Source organism: Delphinapterus leucas, chromosome 1 (assembly GCF_059928025.1).
Source record: "Delphinapterus leucas isolate spDelLeu-1000000601 "Yukka" chromosome 1, BTC_Dleu_Yukka2, whole genome shotgun sequence".
NCBI classification, from domain to species: domain Eukaryota; kingdom Metazoa; phylum Chordata; class Mammalia; order Artiodactyla; family Monodontidae; genus Delphinapterus; species Delphinapterus leucas.
The window spans coordinates 72,635,738-72,652,300 of NC_143129.1; the positions used below are offsets into that span (position 1 = coordinate 72,635,738).

Genomic DNA, 16,563 nt, shown 5'->3' on the forward strand with positions numbered 1-16,563 from the left:
TGGATTGATCCCTTGATCATTATGTAGTGTCCTTCCTTGTCTCTTTCAACATTCTTTATTTTAAAGTCTATTTTATCTGATAAGTGTATTGCTACTCCAGCTTTCTTTTCATTTCCATTTACAAGAAATCTTTTTCCATTCCCTCACTTTTAGTCTGTATGTGCCCCTCGGTCTGAAGTGGGTCTCTTGTAAACAGCATAAAGATGGGTCTTGTTTTTGTATCCATTCAGTGAGCCTGTGTCTTTTGGTTGGAGCATTTAATCTATTCACATTTAAGGTAGTTATCAATATGTATGTTCCTATGACCATTTTCTTCATTGTTTTGGGTTTCTTTTTGTAGGTCCATTTCTTCTCTTGTGTTTCCCACTTAGAGAAGTTCCTTTAGCATTTGTTGTAGAGCCAGTTTGGTGGTGCTGAATTCTCTTAGCTTTTGCTTATCTGTAGAGCTTTTGATTTCTCCGTTGAATCTGAATGAGATCCTTGCCGGGTAGAGTAATCTTGGTTGTAGGTTCTTCCCTGTCATCGCTTTAAATATATTGTGCCACTCCTTTCTGGCTTGTAGAGTTTCTGATGAGAAATCAGCTGTTAACCTTATGGGAGTTCCCTTCTATGTTGTCATTTTTCTCTTGTTGCTTTTCATAATTTTTCTTTGTCTTTAATTTTTGTCGATTTGATTACTATGTGTCTTGGCATGTTTCTCCTTGGGTTTATACTGTCTGGGACTCTTGCGCTTCCTGGACTTGGGTGGCTACCTCCTTTTCCATGTTAGGGAAATTTTCGACTATAATCTCTTCAGATATTTTCTCGGGTCCTTTCTCTCTCTCTTCTCTTTCTGGGACCCCTATAATGTGAATGTTGGTGCGTTTAATATTGTACCAGAGGTCTCGTAGGCTATCTTCATTTCTTTTCTTTCTTTTTTCTTTATTCTCTTCCACAGCAGTGAATTCCATCATTCTGTCTTCCAGGTCACTTATCCGTTCTTCTTCCTCAGTTATGCTGCTATTGATTCCTTCTAGTGTATTTTTCATTTCAGTTATTGTATTGTTCATCTCTGTTTGTTTGTTCTTTAATTCTTCTAGGTGTTTGTTCTTTAATTCTTGTAGGTCTTTGTTAAACATTTCTTGCATCTTCTCAATCCTTGCCTCCATTCTTTTTCCGAGGTCCTAGATCATCTTCACTATCGTTATTCTGAATTCTTTTTCTGGAAGGTTGCCTATCTCCACTTCATTTAGTTGTTTTTCTGTGGTTTTATCTTGTTCTTTCATCTGGTACATAGTTCTCTGCCTCCTAATTTTGTCTATCTTTCTGTGAATGTGGTTTTCTTTCCACAGGCTGCAGGATTGTAGTTTTTCTTGTTTCTGCTATCTGCCCTCTGGTGGATGAGGCTATCTAAGAGGCTTGTGCAAGCTTCCTCATGGGAGGGACTGGTGGTTGGTAGAACCGGGTGTTGCTCTGGTGGGAAGAGCTCAGTAAAACTTTAATCCACTTGTCAGCTGATGGGTGGGGCGATTTCCCTCCCTGTTGGTTGTTTGGCCTGAGGCGACTCAGCACTGGAGGTGACAGATTCTATGGTGGGGCTAATGGCAGACTCCAGGAGGGCTCATGCCAAGGAGTACTTTCCAGAGCTTCTGCTGCCAGTGTCCTTGTCCTCATGGTGAGCCACAGTCACCCCCCACCTCTGCAGGAGATCCTCCACCACTAGCAGGTAAGTCTGGTTCAGTCTCCCATTGGGTCACTGCTGCTTCCCGCTGTGTCCTCATGCACACACTACTTTGTGTGTTCCCTCCAAGAATGCAGTCTCTGTTTCCCCCAGTTCTGTCGAAGTCCTGCAATCAAATCTCACTAGCTTTCAAAGTTTGATTCTCTGGGGATTCCTCCTCCCATTGCCGGATCCTCAGGTGGGGAAGCCTGATATGGGGCTCAGAACCTTCACTCCAGTAGGTGGACTTCTGTGGTATAACTGTTCTCCAGTTTGTGAGTCACCCACCCAGTGGTTATGGGATTTGATTTTATTGTGATTGCGCCCCTCTTACCGTCATTGCAGCTTCTCCTTTGTCTTTGGATGTGGGGTATCTTTTCTGATGAGCTCCAGTGTCTTCCTGTCAATGATTGGTCAGTAGTTCATTGTGATTCCAGTGCTCTCACAAGAGGGAGTGAGTGCACACCCTTCTTCTCCGCCATCTTGAACCAGTCGAGGCAAAAAATCTATCCAGACTTTTTCATCCATACTTTTAATTATATAATTTTCCATCCCTTTGTTTTTAAGTTTTTTCATATCTTTTGTTTTAACCCTGTCTTCTGTAGACAAAGTATTGCTGAAGCTATTTTTTTTTCCAACTTAAGTTTTCCTTGTTTTGTTTGGTGAGTTCAATACACTTATATTTATTATAATTTGTTCTATTTGACTTTATTTCTGCCATTGTTATGGGCCAGATGTTTTTGTCCCTCTGAAAACCATATGTTGAAGCTCTTACCCCTGACGTGATAGTATTTGGAGGTGGTGCCATTGGGAAGTAATTGGGCTTAGATAAGGTGGTGCCCTCATAATAGGTTCAGGGCCCTTATAAGAAGAGGAAGACACACCAGAGCTCTCTCTCCACCTAAAAGCGCAAGGAAAGGCCTTGTGAGAACACAGCAAGAAGGTGGCTGTCTGCACCTCAGGAAGTATCCTCACCAGACACAGGTCCTGGCACCTTGACCTTGGACTTCCCTGCGAGAAAGTCGAGTAAAATGTCTGTTGTTTAACCCACCCATTCTATGGTATTTTGTTACAGAAGCCTGAGCAAAGATAGAAATCTTATTCCATTCTTTCCATTTACTATACATTTTGTTTCTTTTTTTTTCCTCCTCTTCTGCTTTCCATTGGATTTCCCCCTGCTGATTTGAAACCTCTATTAAAAAAAAAAATTATGGTGGTTATCCATAGCCTATTAAAACCTGTATTTTTGTTTTTCCCTACCTAAAAACTTAAAATATGTTGTTATAATTAAGCATACTCTCATTTCCCTTTTGTTACCACAATTAATCCCACCTCATTTTCTGATCTAAAATTTGAATTATTATTATCTACTCCTTTTGGGTCCTTTACCATTTAAATAACAGTAAGCTTTAGTGAATCAATTACTCATTCTTACTTCCTACATATTTACAAACACATAGAACTCTTCTGAGTTCACTTCTTTTCTTACTGCAATATTTCCTCCAAGAATATTTTCAAAGATGGTCTTTGAGAAGTAACCTTTTGCTGTCTTATATGCTTCATAATATTATTTTACACTCATTCAAATGATAGTTTAACTGAATATAAAATATAGGTTTAGTGTTTTTTTTTCTTTCAACAGTATCAAATCTTAAGCCATTATGATTTTGTATCTAGAATTCTTATTGAGATGTCTGATGTCAATCTGATTCTCCTTTATAGCCAATCGTCTTTTTCTGGAAACTTTAAAGATGGTGGTTTTTTTTTTGTTTGTTTGTTTGTTTGTTTTGGACAGGTAAGAAGTGAAAGGTGGTTTATCTTTATGATCTTAAATTTCCCTGTAAATGTGTCTGAGTTTTTCCTCCTCTATCCTGTTTGAAGGTCTATATGTCATTTTATTCTTAAGATTTCAATCTTTCTGTACTTTTGGAGAATTCTCATTTTTTTCAAAGATTTCCTCCCCTTCTGTTTTCTCTCTCCTACTGGAATTCCTAGTAAAGAAGTATCATCTGTTTTATTTCTCCTTTCCCATATTATTTGTTGAATGATCTTAGGAAAATTACAAGCCTTTCCAAAGGAGGTAGTACTTATCTCATGAATGTACGTTATTTTCATCGCTAAAAGCTGCCTCTTGGCAGAAATTAGCTGCCAGAAACTGTAATGCCTAAAGTCAGCCACAAGAGGTCAGACAACCACCAAGAAAACAGGTACTGAGCTGAGGGTTTTTTGTTTGTTTGTTTAACGCTGCTGAGGAACTATGGTAGCTACAAAAACGGAAACATTCCTCTCACTAATACTCATCTATCATTTGAATGCTTAATCTCCAGTGTCAATAGCAAGATTAGTGTATGAGCCAGCCTTCCCTGAGTTTGCAATTTGAGATGCGATAGAAATACTTCTGCCACTCCTGCTGGGGCTGAAATTCTTGCAATTCATAGAGCAGATTTACACCAAAACCATTCAGAATGGATGTTTTCAAGAGGCCCCAGAGTCAGCTCTGTCACTTACTGGTAGAGTAACTTTGGGCAAGTTGCTGAAACTCCCTAAGCCTCTGGCCAGCCTCGTCTAGAAAATGGGGTTAATGATTCTTACCGCACAGTTATTGTGAGGAATCAGAAACCATGCCAGCACAGGTTAACACTGAAAAACTATAGCCTTTGCTCTTTCCTCTTCTGTAAAATGAGGGATTGGTGAATGGGTCTCTAAATTCCCATCCCACATGAATATTCAGTGCTTAATGAAATTGCATTCACCCCTGGAGATGGTCCAATTCAACAAGATGTTTCTGGGCCACGAACATCTCCGGGAAATTTTTATCAGACTGGTGTGATGGAAATAGAGAAGAGCCATGTGGTGGTGGGGAAGCTGTCTGCTCCTCGGGTCTAAAAACCTAGGCCTACACATCTAGCTCTGCTTTTTATCAGTTGTAAGACTCAGGCAAATCTGCTTAGTCATTACCTCAATCTCAGTTTACCCATCTATAAAACGGGGCTGAAATAACTACCTCACAAGATACAAGGATTAGTGACAGCATGTGTGTGAATTATTTGAATGCAGTAAGGTTTTGTCTGTATCTAAAGAACGGGCGTAATAGGACTTCTCTCGCAGGGCTATTGAGAAAAACAAATGAGATAATGAACGTAAATTGATTAGCACAGTTCCTGGAATGTATAGGAGCTTTAGAAATATAATAAAGCATCAATGAATAGCAAAGCCCAAAATAGTAAAGTACAAATATTAAGAACTGGACCTGAGCGAAGCTGGAGGAGCAGCAACCAGAGGTGGGCAGGTGCCTGGCACTGGAGTGCGACCCTTCTTACAAGTGCCTGCTTCTGCCGGCTCCATGGCAAGGTGTCACTCGTCCGGGAGGCAGAATTAATGAAGGCTCTGTCTGGAGAGAAATGAGCTACACACTGGCCCATTCACCATTTTCCACTTTGAAAATGGCCTTTCTCAATCCTTCTCTGCAGTGGGTGATCAGGTACAGAGACTGCCTGTGGGTGGAGGCCCTGAGGAAGGAGGCTGAAAGGGGCGGGGTTCACTTGGCACTAGATTGTGTGTGTCTACGTATATAAAAGCTCCCAAATCAGATGACACGTTCTGTGAGTTTAGTTTGGCTCAAAGCACATCCTTAACAAGCGATGTGCCAAGTGCTGTGCCTGGGACCGAGGAGTCAGAGATGAAGAGGACAAGGCCCCCGCCTTTGAGGAGCTCAGAGACTTGTGGGAGAGACAACAGGAGGCAGCTCTTGATAATTCCTATGTCACATGGCACGTGCCAGCACGGAGGAACACACAGGGTGCTACCCAGGCGCAGAGGATGGGCTGGGGGTGGTATCTGGGCAGGGACCCCAGAGGAAGGGATGCCTGAGCTGAAATCTGAAGGATGAACTAGGATAGCCTGGAAGAGTCACAGGAAAGAGAAGGAAGGTGGGGGGTGATGGGGCCGATGGACATTCTTGAACAAAGATGTGGAGGTAATTCTAGGCAGCTTGGGGTGGTGGGGTACTGGGACATAGAGGCCGTGGTAGCAGATGAAGCTGGCAAGGTCCGCTGGGCAGGACTGTGGACGGTCCTGAGCACAGACAGCCCGGCTCCCCCTCCCCCACGCGCTTCCCAGAAGAGTCCCCAGCCTCGTGACAATCTATACTACCTACATAACTGCTGATTGATGAATGAGTGGGACGTGGGGAGAGGCACGGGCAGGGCTGCTGACCACGGGCACAGCCTCCTCCTTCAGCTTTATTACACGTGGGATCACCTTCCACAAGGCCTTTGCAACCTCTGCAGAAGACTCAGTTCCTAGAAATGTCACACCTTGGCCCAGCCTACAGGGAATTTACCAGGTCTGCTGCAAAGACTTTCTGACAGTTCTTGACGCAGAGGACCCAGGATTTAAATTGAGCAAGGAAGGTTGACAAACACAACTTACCAGATACCCAGAGACTGACCGGAAGGTAGTACAAGCTTGTTCTGGGTTTTCCTGTCCAGGAGCTGGGTCCATCCATTGTGGGCTCAGGATGCAGAGGGAGCGCATCCACTGGCTGAAGCTGCAGGGCTGATGGAGTTCCAGTCCCTCTATCTCAAAGGCCAGGCTGCCCCTTTGCTGCCATAGTGGCCTGGACTAACCAGAACCACCCCATGGTAGCCATAGGGAGATGCTGTAAGTTGCCATGAGTTAGCCCACGAAGCAGGCTGGACACTTGGCTGTGCTTACACACCAGACCAAACCGGTGGGAGTTTTGTAATAAACAGGAGTGTAGAGATGCTACTGGCGGCAAACACGGAGGGTGCTCTAAGGCAGGGGTCCCCAACTCCCGGGCCACAGCTTGGTACCAGTCCTTGGTCTGTTAGGAACTGGGCCGCAGAGCAGGAGGTGAGTGGCGGGTGAGCGAGCAAAGCTTCATCTGTATTTACAGCCGCTCCCCATGGCTCGCATTACTGCCTGAGCTCTGCCTCCTGTCAGATCAGCCGTGGCATTAGATTCTCATAGGAGCGCAAACCCTACTGTGAACTGTGCATGCGATGGATCTAGGTTGTGCACTCCCTATGAGAATCTAATGCCTGATGATCTGAGGTGGAGCTGAGGTGGTGATGCTAGCACTGGGGAGTGGCTGCAAATATAGATTATCATTAGCAGAGAGGTTTGACTGCACAGAGACCATAATGAACCAATTGCTTGCAGACTCATATCACAACCCTATCAGTGAGTGGCAGGTGAAAACAAGCTCAGGGCTCCCACTGATTCTGCATTATGGTGAGTTGTAGAATTATTTCATTATATATTACAATGTAATAATAATAGAAATAAAGTGCACTTTTTTTCTCTTGGCCAAAAGAAAGTCACTTGACAGTGTTTACTTCATTAGTCTGAATGCTACAGAAGACCCAAAACAAACAAACAAACAAAAAAACAGCACATGCACATAAACAAAAACCCCAAACCACTAAAAACTGCTTAAACACTGATTCGTTAAGCAGAGCAGAGATGAAATTTCTCTAGCAGAGAAAGAGTAAAAAGGTAATGTGGGCCTTTTAAACCTTTAGTCCATTTAGCCAGGCTTCAGTTGGGATAAATGGAATATCAAAATCAGGCTAGTCTAGACGAAAACTGCATGGCTGTTTAAAAACCACTGAATAGGAGGAATGTGTTAGAAGGAAATAGATTAAAAACAATTAGACAATCGTTGACCCGCACCTATTTTTCTAATAAATTTCTATCAAGCGCCTCAGTCTAAAAATCTAATATACCTGGACCATTACTACTACCAGCAAGTCTTATTTATTTCTGGCCATTTATTCCTGAAAGTCTCGTGAGAAGACATGGTGAGGAGTAAATCCAACCGCACGTAGGACAGCGGACAAGAGAAAACATGCGTGATGCGCTTGAATCATCCCAAAACCATCCCCCACCCGCCGCCGGTCCGTGGAAAAATTGTCTTCCACGAAACCAGTCCCTGGTGCCAAAAAGGTTGGGGACTGCTGCTCTAAGGAAGAAGGTGGCCAAGCAGATGGCACTGGAAACCACTGACTTGTTAAACAGTAAAACGCAAAACAAAAGTTGCAGTTTGTTGGGTGACTGCCTTTTGCTTTGGGGGATTTTCTTCTTTTTCCTTTTTTTTTTGTTGTCTTTTCCAAGAGAGAGAAACTGGCAGCGTTTCCTGCTCCGAAAAGGACAGATTCCTCAGGCACCTCCCACGAGGGAGAAAGTAGCCTGGTGTCTGAGTTTGTCCTTAAATATTTCCTCAAGCTGGCTTCCCTGTCTGGTCAGTAACCAAGTGATTCGTTCCGTGGGGTAGAGCTTCCCTGGGCTCCCTCGAGCTGGACTATTTATCATGGCAGCAGCTGGAGATAAGCTGGACACAAAGAGGATTTGTGTCTCCACGGGTCGGGCCCTAGATACGAACGTGGAGGAATTTTCTCATTAGTGGTAAGTCATGGAGGGGACTCCGGGCTTTCATCGTGCGACCCAGTGCAAACGGCAGCAGGGAGGAGGGCACCCTGGAGGGGCAAAGTCCTTGAAGATGCTTTCACTGGACAACTGAAATGAAGGTTTCCAGAGTGGATTTCCTTGGAAGAGAGGAAAGACACTGAATGTTGTCTGCAAGCTGTTCGGGGTTAGGTGGGGCTTCATCTAGGAGGGCTGCATTTCTTTGTGTGGACTTAATTACTTGTTCCCACTCAGAGGGGAGCCACAGTGGGGGCTCCAGATCGGGCACCTCAAACCCAGCGGTTGGCTGGCAGGGGCAATGCTGAGTGAAGCCCAGGGGACCCCGAGGGCCAAAGTCTCAAAGGCAAGGAGGCGTAACCAGCAGCTGGCAGGCTGATCTGGGGAGCCCCACGGTGGTGGAGATGTGGGTAGAGAGAGGACAGGGAGTTGAAGCACAGACGGTTCTAGAATACTCCCAGGATTCACAGACTTCAAAGGGATTTGGAAGATGTCCGAGAGCAAACTGACCAGGAAGGAATTCTCTGAGCTTGGAGCAGTATCTGAGGTGCAGTCCCAGACTAGCTAATTCCATAAATTCTGAATCCCAGCTGGGGTTCCTCACCAGCACAGACACAGACTTTAGGAATGAAGTGGGCTTCCTGATGACCTCTGATTTGTTCGTTTCCTTCAGCAACCACTATAGGTAGATTAAGCTCAGAGTTTGAAAAACACTTAGTTGAAATTACTCGCCGCCCCCCCCCCCAATTTGGTACTTCACTGTGTAACAGGCTACGCTAACATAGCCTGTTAGCATAACAGGAAGGCAGGTTCCGTGGAGTCCTCACCCATCGTGGGCATAGTGAGAGAGAGAACCAGGTGTCTCTTCACCAGTGTTACCACTGTGCCCCAGACAGCACTCAGCTCACAGACAGGCTTGGATATGTTGTCTGAATACATGCATCTTTCTATCCCAGCTGCTAGACCAAAGGCTCAGAGCACAGCATTAAAAAATGTGACATATTCATATCCTTTTTCACATTTAAAGATTTCCTCAGAAGTTTTTAATTTTTACATTATAGTTTTTCATATTTGATCTCAGCCAAAAATAACTCCTTTGCATAATAGTGGGAAAGAAAAAGCATACGAAAGGCACATTTCACACCTGAATGACTGCAGACGTTGATCCTGAAGCCATCCAACGGGAGAGGTCGCCCAAAGAAAGTCACTGGACTTACGCTTAAAGGAAGAAGTTGCTATTGTAAGAACTTTCAATGCCTTTTCCCAGGCATGGAATATGCTGGATTGGGTTTTGTGTTACTCCTGCTTTCCCAGAGCAATACGCTGCTCCCCACTCCAGAGCGAGCGAGCAGTGTGAGTGCCCGTGGTCTTTGTGCTCATTCTCTGAGAAAGGAAGTGCAGGAGTGGAATTCAGTGCAGAAAAGGCTGGAGACAGCCTCATGCCTGAGACGTTTCTGATGCGCCCCCAGGGAGGGACTCCTGGCACATCATGGGGGCGAATGACAGGGCCGGGCAGGAAGGTCCCATCCTTCCCCCTTTAGAAATGTGTATGGCTTCTTTTCCTTCCCCTCCCTGTCTCTTCTTTACTTTGTCCCTTTTAAGGAGGTTAAAGGTCTGGCCAACTCTCAGCTGGGAGTCCTCTGGGTCTCCTGGTCTGACACCAGCCAGGGGCAGCAAGGGGGTTAAAGGGGCTTCAGGCCAGCGCTGCTCCAAGCCACGCTGTCTCAGTAAGGAGCATCTGGGTTGCCCCAGTCTGGGGTAAGTGCCTACATCAGCAGCTTCGGGTTTTTTCCCAACACTGCTAATGACTCCGAATCTGATGGCAGCTCTGATCCCTCTCTGAAGAGCGCCTGTGTGCACACCTAGCTCTGTCCCCTCCTTGATGGGAGAGGGCTATGGACCCCAGGTGGACACTCTGGTGGTCACTCCCTGCTTCCTTCTGAGGGGGAAGGTTGCACCTCTGCACGTGATGTTGATGCCCTGAACCAGACGTAGGTCTGGTTGGAAGAGGGACACTTCCACAGCAGCCAGCCGGTTAGAGGAACGTATGAGGGCACATCCCGAGAGATCATTTCCTCCCAAGGTCTCATGCCGGAGATCTGTCATCAGTGCCCATCATCCTCACGTCTCACTCTTCCAGGCTCACAAAGCAAAAGGCCAGTGCTCTCCACTCAATAAGGCAGCCTTCAGAAAAACCAACCACTCTGCAACAATCAGGAGCAAAAACCAGAGCAGCAAAACCAGACCAAATCACTTTATTGTGTAGTTTCCTTCTACCAGAAGGTGACTAAAAATATAAATATAAAACCTTTAGAAAACACTTGGAATAGCTCTGTAATATTCTTCTTTCCCCAAACTGGGGCCAACCTCTTTGTTCTTTAAAAGTTGATGGACCACATGAATGTCTTCATATCACCCACATTCGTTAACACAGATACATTTCTCTCCATGCAGGGGAATATGCCACCTTCCTGCCCAGTTCTGGAAGCTCACCTGGCATCTATCAGGGTAAAACTATTGCTGAATATGGGAATACAGGACAGTGGGTAACAGGGAGAGAAAAAAACTCTGTGGCCCCAGCTTCCTTCTGTGGACACAGAAGACAGGCCCTTCATTTCTCCTCAGTACCCTGTCCTCGAGCAGACTGGGCCAAGCTTCCAGAGAAGTTGGATTCACCATGAGGGGTGTGTCAGGGGGGTGACTGCCATGCCGCAGTCATGGGCAGGTCAGGCTGTTGACATGGACATGGGAAGTCAAGAGCTGGTCTGAGCCGGGGCCCTCAGCAGTATAGAAGTCGCTGTTCCTACTGGCCTCTGGGCTACACTTAGCCCTAGCACCAGGCACTCTCTGTCACATCTAGGACCTGATTTTAGCCTCAGAGAGCTCCTCCACCCCAGTAGCAGCATCACCCCTCCTGTAGAAGGATGGCTGAGATGGAGATCACAGAGAGGCCACCCAGACATTGAAGCAGGGTCCCACAGCTCCTTGTTTGGTACTAGACACGAGTCCAAGGAACACTGGGACCACCCTGGTCACGGTCCTGGGACAGCCTGATAGGATCCCTGGGCTAACCCTGGGTCTGAGGGCCAGGGCCTCAGCAGCGGCTGGGTGTGGAGCGGAGAGCAGGGTGCTTAAGCCAGCCCGGGCCTGCCACCTCTGCACCTATGGCTACAATAACACCCGGCCAGAGCCACCCTGGTCTCTGGGAGAGGAGCAGCCCCAGAGTGCAGGAACCTGGTAAGTTTCCCATCAGAGAAGCAAACCGAGCTTCTGGGATGGAAGCACAGATGAAAGTGGGCTAGCTGCCAGCACGTGGGTTTAGTTCTCTGCCCCCAGCTCTGTGTTTTGTGCAGAACCCCAAGCCATTGTGGGAAAACTCACGGGCCCCCAAATGCTAGTCCTGAGAACTTCTGAGCATCAGGGTCAGATATCAACATCTTTGTGATATTCCTGGAGTAAGTCAGGATCGACTCAATTCAGTAACAGCCTTCCTCGCTTCACCACGGCCTGCAAGGTGCCCGGCGTGCCTGGACCCTCCTGAGGAAGATGAGACAAAGCTTCACTCTGAGAACGCAGGGTAGGAGAAAAGGCGGCGGGAGAGCTATGGCAAGGCCCCCGGCCGCAGAAGCAAGGAGGCGGGAAGGGCACCTGCATCCCGGTGGTCCCCCGAGGCTCCCGGGTCTACACGAGTTAGCTTGGACATTTTATAAGGCAGGGGTGGTTCCTGGGGAGCAGGAACCGGGTGATGAGATGAAGTGGGCAGTGAGCTCTGGGGCACCCAGAGTGGGAAGCCGAACAAAGAATAGAAAAGGGGAGGCGGCAGGGGTCACAGAAGGAGAACTAAACAGCCCACTCTGGCCAGATGTGCCACTCCCAGCCTTCTCCCGGGGACCCAGCCACCTTGCTCAAAAAAAGGCATGTTCTCTTCTTGCTGCAAAGGCCCCCGGGGTTGGGATCACCCCCCGACAGGGTCTCTTGGCCACAGGAAGACAGCATGACAGGACCCCTGGTGGGAGACAGGAACACAGACGTGGGTTAACCCAGGAGGGCAGAACCAGTGGGGCTGTGTGAACTGTCAGTCCTTCACAGAGACCCCAGAGGCAGGCAGGTAGACAGCACCTTCTGTACAAGAGCGGAGCGCCTCCTACTTAAGCGTGGCCTGCTCCACGGTTCCTACCACATTCCAACCTCTCACACTTCTCACCTGGCTTCCTGCACTTACCACGCCTAGACCCTACAACTACATCACATCACGCTGTGGAAACCCCGAAAAGCTGCTCTGAGCCCTTACGACTACTCTTTCCCCATCCCGTTTTCACTGCCTTCCCCACTACTGCTCTGGGTTCTCTCGGGACCAGCTCCCTGGACGCCAGGTTCCTGGGCCCTCCCCGCCAAACAAAATCAGAACTTGCTCTGCTGCTTCTGCCAGGGCCTGCCTAGCCCTGTCTTCACGCACAGCGAGGGAAGCCCGGGTCTCTTCTTCTGTGCAGGGAGCCCGAGCGTAGCTGACTGCATCATCTTGCCCAGTGCCCCTCCACACTCCCATGCTGGGCAGGCGCTCTCGGTGGCTGGCTCCGTGCCCTGCCTCAGGCTAGACGAGACACACCCTGTGAACCCGGGGTGTCGACAAGGCTGCCCGAGGTCTCAGGTCCGGTAAGCATTGCCCCCGGCTTGCATCCACACGGGCAGAGGCGAGGTAACAACCCAAGGGCCTGTGCTGTCTTGGGGTCAGGAGGAGCTGTGGCTGGGCTGTGCTCAGGGTATGCGGCTTTCTGGGCCTGGGCCCATCATCGAGCCAAACCCATCATCCCTCATCCAGCCTGATTCCCCTGGAGGCAGGAGGCCTCCGGCCCCCAGGGAGGAGAAGGAAGGAACCAGGAGGGCATGGGAGGGAGAAGAGCAGGCAGCATGTGGGAGCCAGGCAGAGAGAATACCCTTCATCCTGGGCTGCTGGCCTTGCAGGTCAGTGGGAAGTCAGGGCAACTCGGAGCAGAGGCGCCCTAGTATCCAAGGGCTGCAGCCAGCACGCCAAGGAGCGGGGATGGCACCCGAGTCCTTTTGCCATTCCACAGACGGACTCTTGAACTAGGACTACACGTGGACTTGTGGCCCTGCAGCAGCCCGTGTGGAAGAACTGGCTCTGCTGAGCCTTGTGCAAGCAGGACAAACAGCAGGGTGGAGCTGGGGCAAGGGCCAGGGTGCACAGTGGAGAAGCGAGCAGAGGGGAGGGGGTCTCAGCAGGAGCAGAAGAAGCTCTACTCAAAGGACAGCAGGTCTGGGTGAGGGCCCTCCATGTCAAGGCTGGAGGTCCGTGCCCGAGGAGGCGGGCTGCTGTCCTCCAGAGGCTCAGCCAGGCTGATGGGGCTCAGGCTGAGTTTGAGGCCATTTCTCTCGATGAGGCCAGGGGAGGAGGCCCTTCGGCACTCAGTCACCTTCAGCTTCGGTTCGTCCTGGTTGTCCTTGTGGATTAGGTCAGGTACCGACAGGGAAACCTCTCCATTGGGCAGAGCCTCGCCCCTGTCCACCATTTCCACGATGGCCTCTGGCTGTGAAGCATCTGCTGGGCTGGGCTGGGCAGTGGGAGGGGAGTCCTGGGGCTGCCCAGGTGACAGCTCTGTCCCATACTCCAGACTGCTTAGGACTGGCTGCGATGAAATCAGCATGTCCTGGGTGGTCTTCAGGGCCCGAGGGGTTCGCTTCCTGGTGGTAGGAGGCGGGGGATCCAGCCGAGGGAATGCTTCTTGCAGGGATGACCTATAAGGTTGGTGACATGAGCTGACATGAGGCTGGCGAGACACCATGCTGCACTTTCCACTCACCCACCCGGGAAGTGCTTTTCGCTCTGGGCCCTCGTTCTTGGTTTAGCGTGCGAGTCGCGGCAGTCTGAGCACAAATGGCTTTGGGCCTGTCACATCCTCACTTGGTGTCCGCAACAGCACGAAGTGTTAACACTGGGACCACTGGTGAACCGCGTCCCGTCAGAACCTACACAATAGCCCTGAAAAGTGCAGCACCACTTGGGGAGTGTAGGTGTCTAAAACGAGGCTGGACACGGGAGGGCTGCCAAAGGAGGCTCCCCTCTCCCCTGACCAGTGGGTTCTGCCAGACGCCGGCTTCTCCACTACCAACAGTCAGGGCAGCACTTCTCAGGTGTGGCTGGGTGTCAGAATCCCCCCGGGGAGCCTCTGGCAGTACCTGGGTTTGAATCCAGCTCTGCCAATTACTAACTTTGTAACCTTAAGCTCCTCACGTTACCTCTCTGAACCTGATTTACCTGCAAAATGGAAATAATATACTTCATCTCAGAAGGCTGTTTCAGGGTTAGGTAAAATAATGCAGCTGAAGCATAGCACGGGGCTAGGACGTGATGGGCACGCCGTGAACTTCAGCCATGGTGGGAACGTTGAAGCCGGCTCCCACAAACATGGCCCGATCCTTCAGCTGTTCTTTATGTGACAACCTCCGTCCCTACCCCAAGGCCATTCTCCCCTCTAGACACTACAGTTTGTCGCAGGCCTCTTCCAGTGGGTCCAGACCCGTAAGGATGTCAGGGCGGGAGGGAGAGATGCACTCACCTTCCGTCATCCACGTCAGCCCCGCCGGCCAGCTGGGCCCCTGCAGTCTTGTTGACCTCCATCGTGCCCACGCTGCCCAGGCTCGAGGGCTCTTTTCTCCGCAGGAAGTCGTTGACTTTGGCCCCCATGGCTTTGCCCAGGTTCTTGAGGTGCTGGCTGCTGCCCACCCAGAGTCCAGGCCCTCCGGGCTCCACAGGCCCCAGGGCGGCAGAGCTGGGGGCCGCAGGCCTGGACACGTGGGGGAAGGAGCGGCTTGGCTGGAGCTTTGGAGTGAGGGCCGTGTTCAAGTTCTCAAACATGCTGTGGTCGACTACAAAGAGGGAAAGACAGAAAGCTGGTGAGGGGAGGGGAGGGGGGCCCTCGACCCCATCACTTTTGATCTTCTCCTTATACCACACCCACAACTTGTAACTTCATGAGGTTTTGGAAATAGTCAAGAGGGTCAGGCAGCAAAGACACTCTTGAACCTTCCGATCCAGTTGTTCTGATGGGATGTGGGACCAGAAATTCTAGTTTTGCCTCACCCGGGTTAATCAGTGATGAACTCTAGCCACAAAAAAGCTAACTTATCCCTTTAAACATGCCTCCTTGACTCATGGCTTAACCCCTTACCTTGGGGTCACCAGGCCCTTTGAAGTAAAGGCAAACAAGGATGAAGCAATGAGATGTGACATTTTTACACTGCCACGAGCACATGTGGATCTCTCTGACTCAGGCGCTGGGGTAGAAGTTGGTGGAGGGATGGCAAGTATGAGGCTTGGAGTTGGAAGCTCCTTGCTAAAAAGCCACATGTGTAGCACGTTTTCTCCATGAAAAATGCTCACTTCTCTTGGGGGTGGAACTTGGGAGAATGGGACAGCTGCATGCAGAGAGATGCTAAGTGGTGGTTCAGAACCAGTTCACGCCAAGTGGACAAAGCACTTGGTGCCAAGGAAGCAGGAGGAAGCTGACAAACGCCAGCTCACTTAATCCTCACAAGCTAGTAAGGCGGGGCATGCTAAGATTTCTCTTTACAGAGGAAGAAGACGGGGCTCAGAGTAATGAACTGCTGGGCCCGAGGTCACAGCCCAATTACTGGCACAGTGGGAACTAGAACCCAGGTTTTCTCACCTAAAGCTCAGGGCTCTTGCCACTACTTCTCCTGCCTTGCAATGGAATAAATGCCTAAATATGCCTCGTGCACAGTCTGCCTCTCAGGGATCTCTGTTCGGCTGGAAAGATGAACTCAAAGGGCTGGGAGGAGACCCACTGGGTTGTAAACACTTGCAGGGCAGGAGCCATGTCTCACTCATCTTTGTGTCTTTAACAGCTAGCCTGGGTGTGGCACACAGTAGGTGCTCAGTAAATATCCTGAAATGCCAAACCCACGTGCAGATAGAGAATCATGGAGACCGAGACCACAGTAGCTCCGAGGTCTGTAGTTGGAATGGCTAGAGCTCAGGGCTCTAAGCCACGCTGTCCACACACTTGCACAGAGGCAGCCTCTCCCCACCAGGAAATCCAGCTCAGGCCTCAGTGCAGCCAGACCCACCCTGGGGCCTTGGAAGCAGGCTTGAGGTTGCTGTCCTTACCAGCTACTCCAGATATTTTGTCGGTCTCAGAGGAGAGTGATTTGGGCATAGGCTCTGCTCCTTGTCAATATCTCTGCTAAGTGCCTACTCCTGCCGAGCCTTCCTAAGAGTAACTGAGGTTAGGGTATACATTTTCTTCCGTTGAACTTTTGCATAAAGCAATTCTCTGCCCTGCACTGCTGAGTCCTGGGCACTGGGGAGCATTTCTCTTTATTGTGGTTTTACGCAGAGATATCCCTTCTGAGCCAACTACTTCAATAAGCCATATGCT

General features: G+C 49.3%; 2 protein-coding genes across 5 annotated transcripts in view; one reads left to right on the plus strand and one right to left on the minus strand.

Moving 5' to 3' along the window:
• Window positions 1-16,563, plus strand: part of SPATA46 (spermatogenesis associated 46) — a 22,613-nt gene continuing 6,050 nt past the window's right edge. Inside the window, exon 1 of the mRNA XM_022565547.2 lies at window positions 1-1,705. The gene's annotated coding sequence lies outside the window, so the exon portion shown is untranslated. The remainder of the gene's footprint in view (window positions 1,706-16,563) is intronic.
• Window positions 10,386-16,563, minus strand: part of LOC111170409 (carboxyl-terminal PDZ ligand of neuronal nitric oxide synthase protein) — a 307,338-nt gene continuing 301,160 nt past the window's right edge. For 3 of the 4 annotated variants that reach the window (XM_022565535.3, XM_022565536.3, XM_089911973.1), the window contains 2 exons: window positions 14,722-15,031; window positions 10,386-13,900 (listed from right to left, as the gene is read on the minus strand). In XM_022565535.3, the coding sequence (XP_022421243.1) occupies window positions 13,402-13,900; window positions 14,722-15,031 (809 nt within the window). In that variant the 3' untranslated portion in view covers window positions 10,386-13,401. The remainder of the gene's footprint in view (window positions 13,901-14,721; window positions 15,032-16,563) is intronic. The other variant, XM_022565546.3, reaches the window with a different exon arrangement.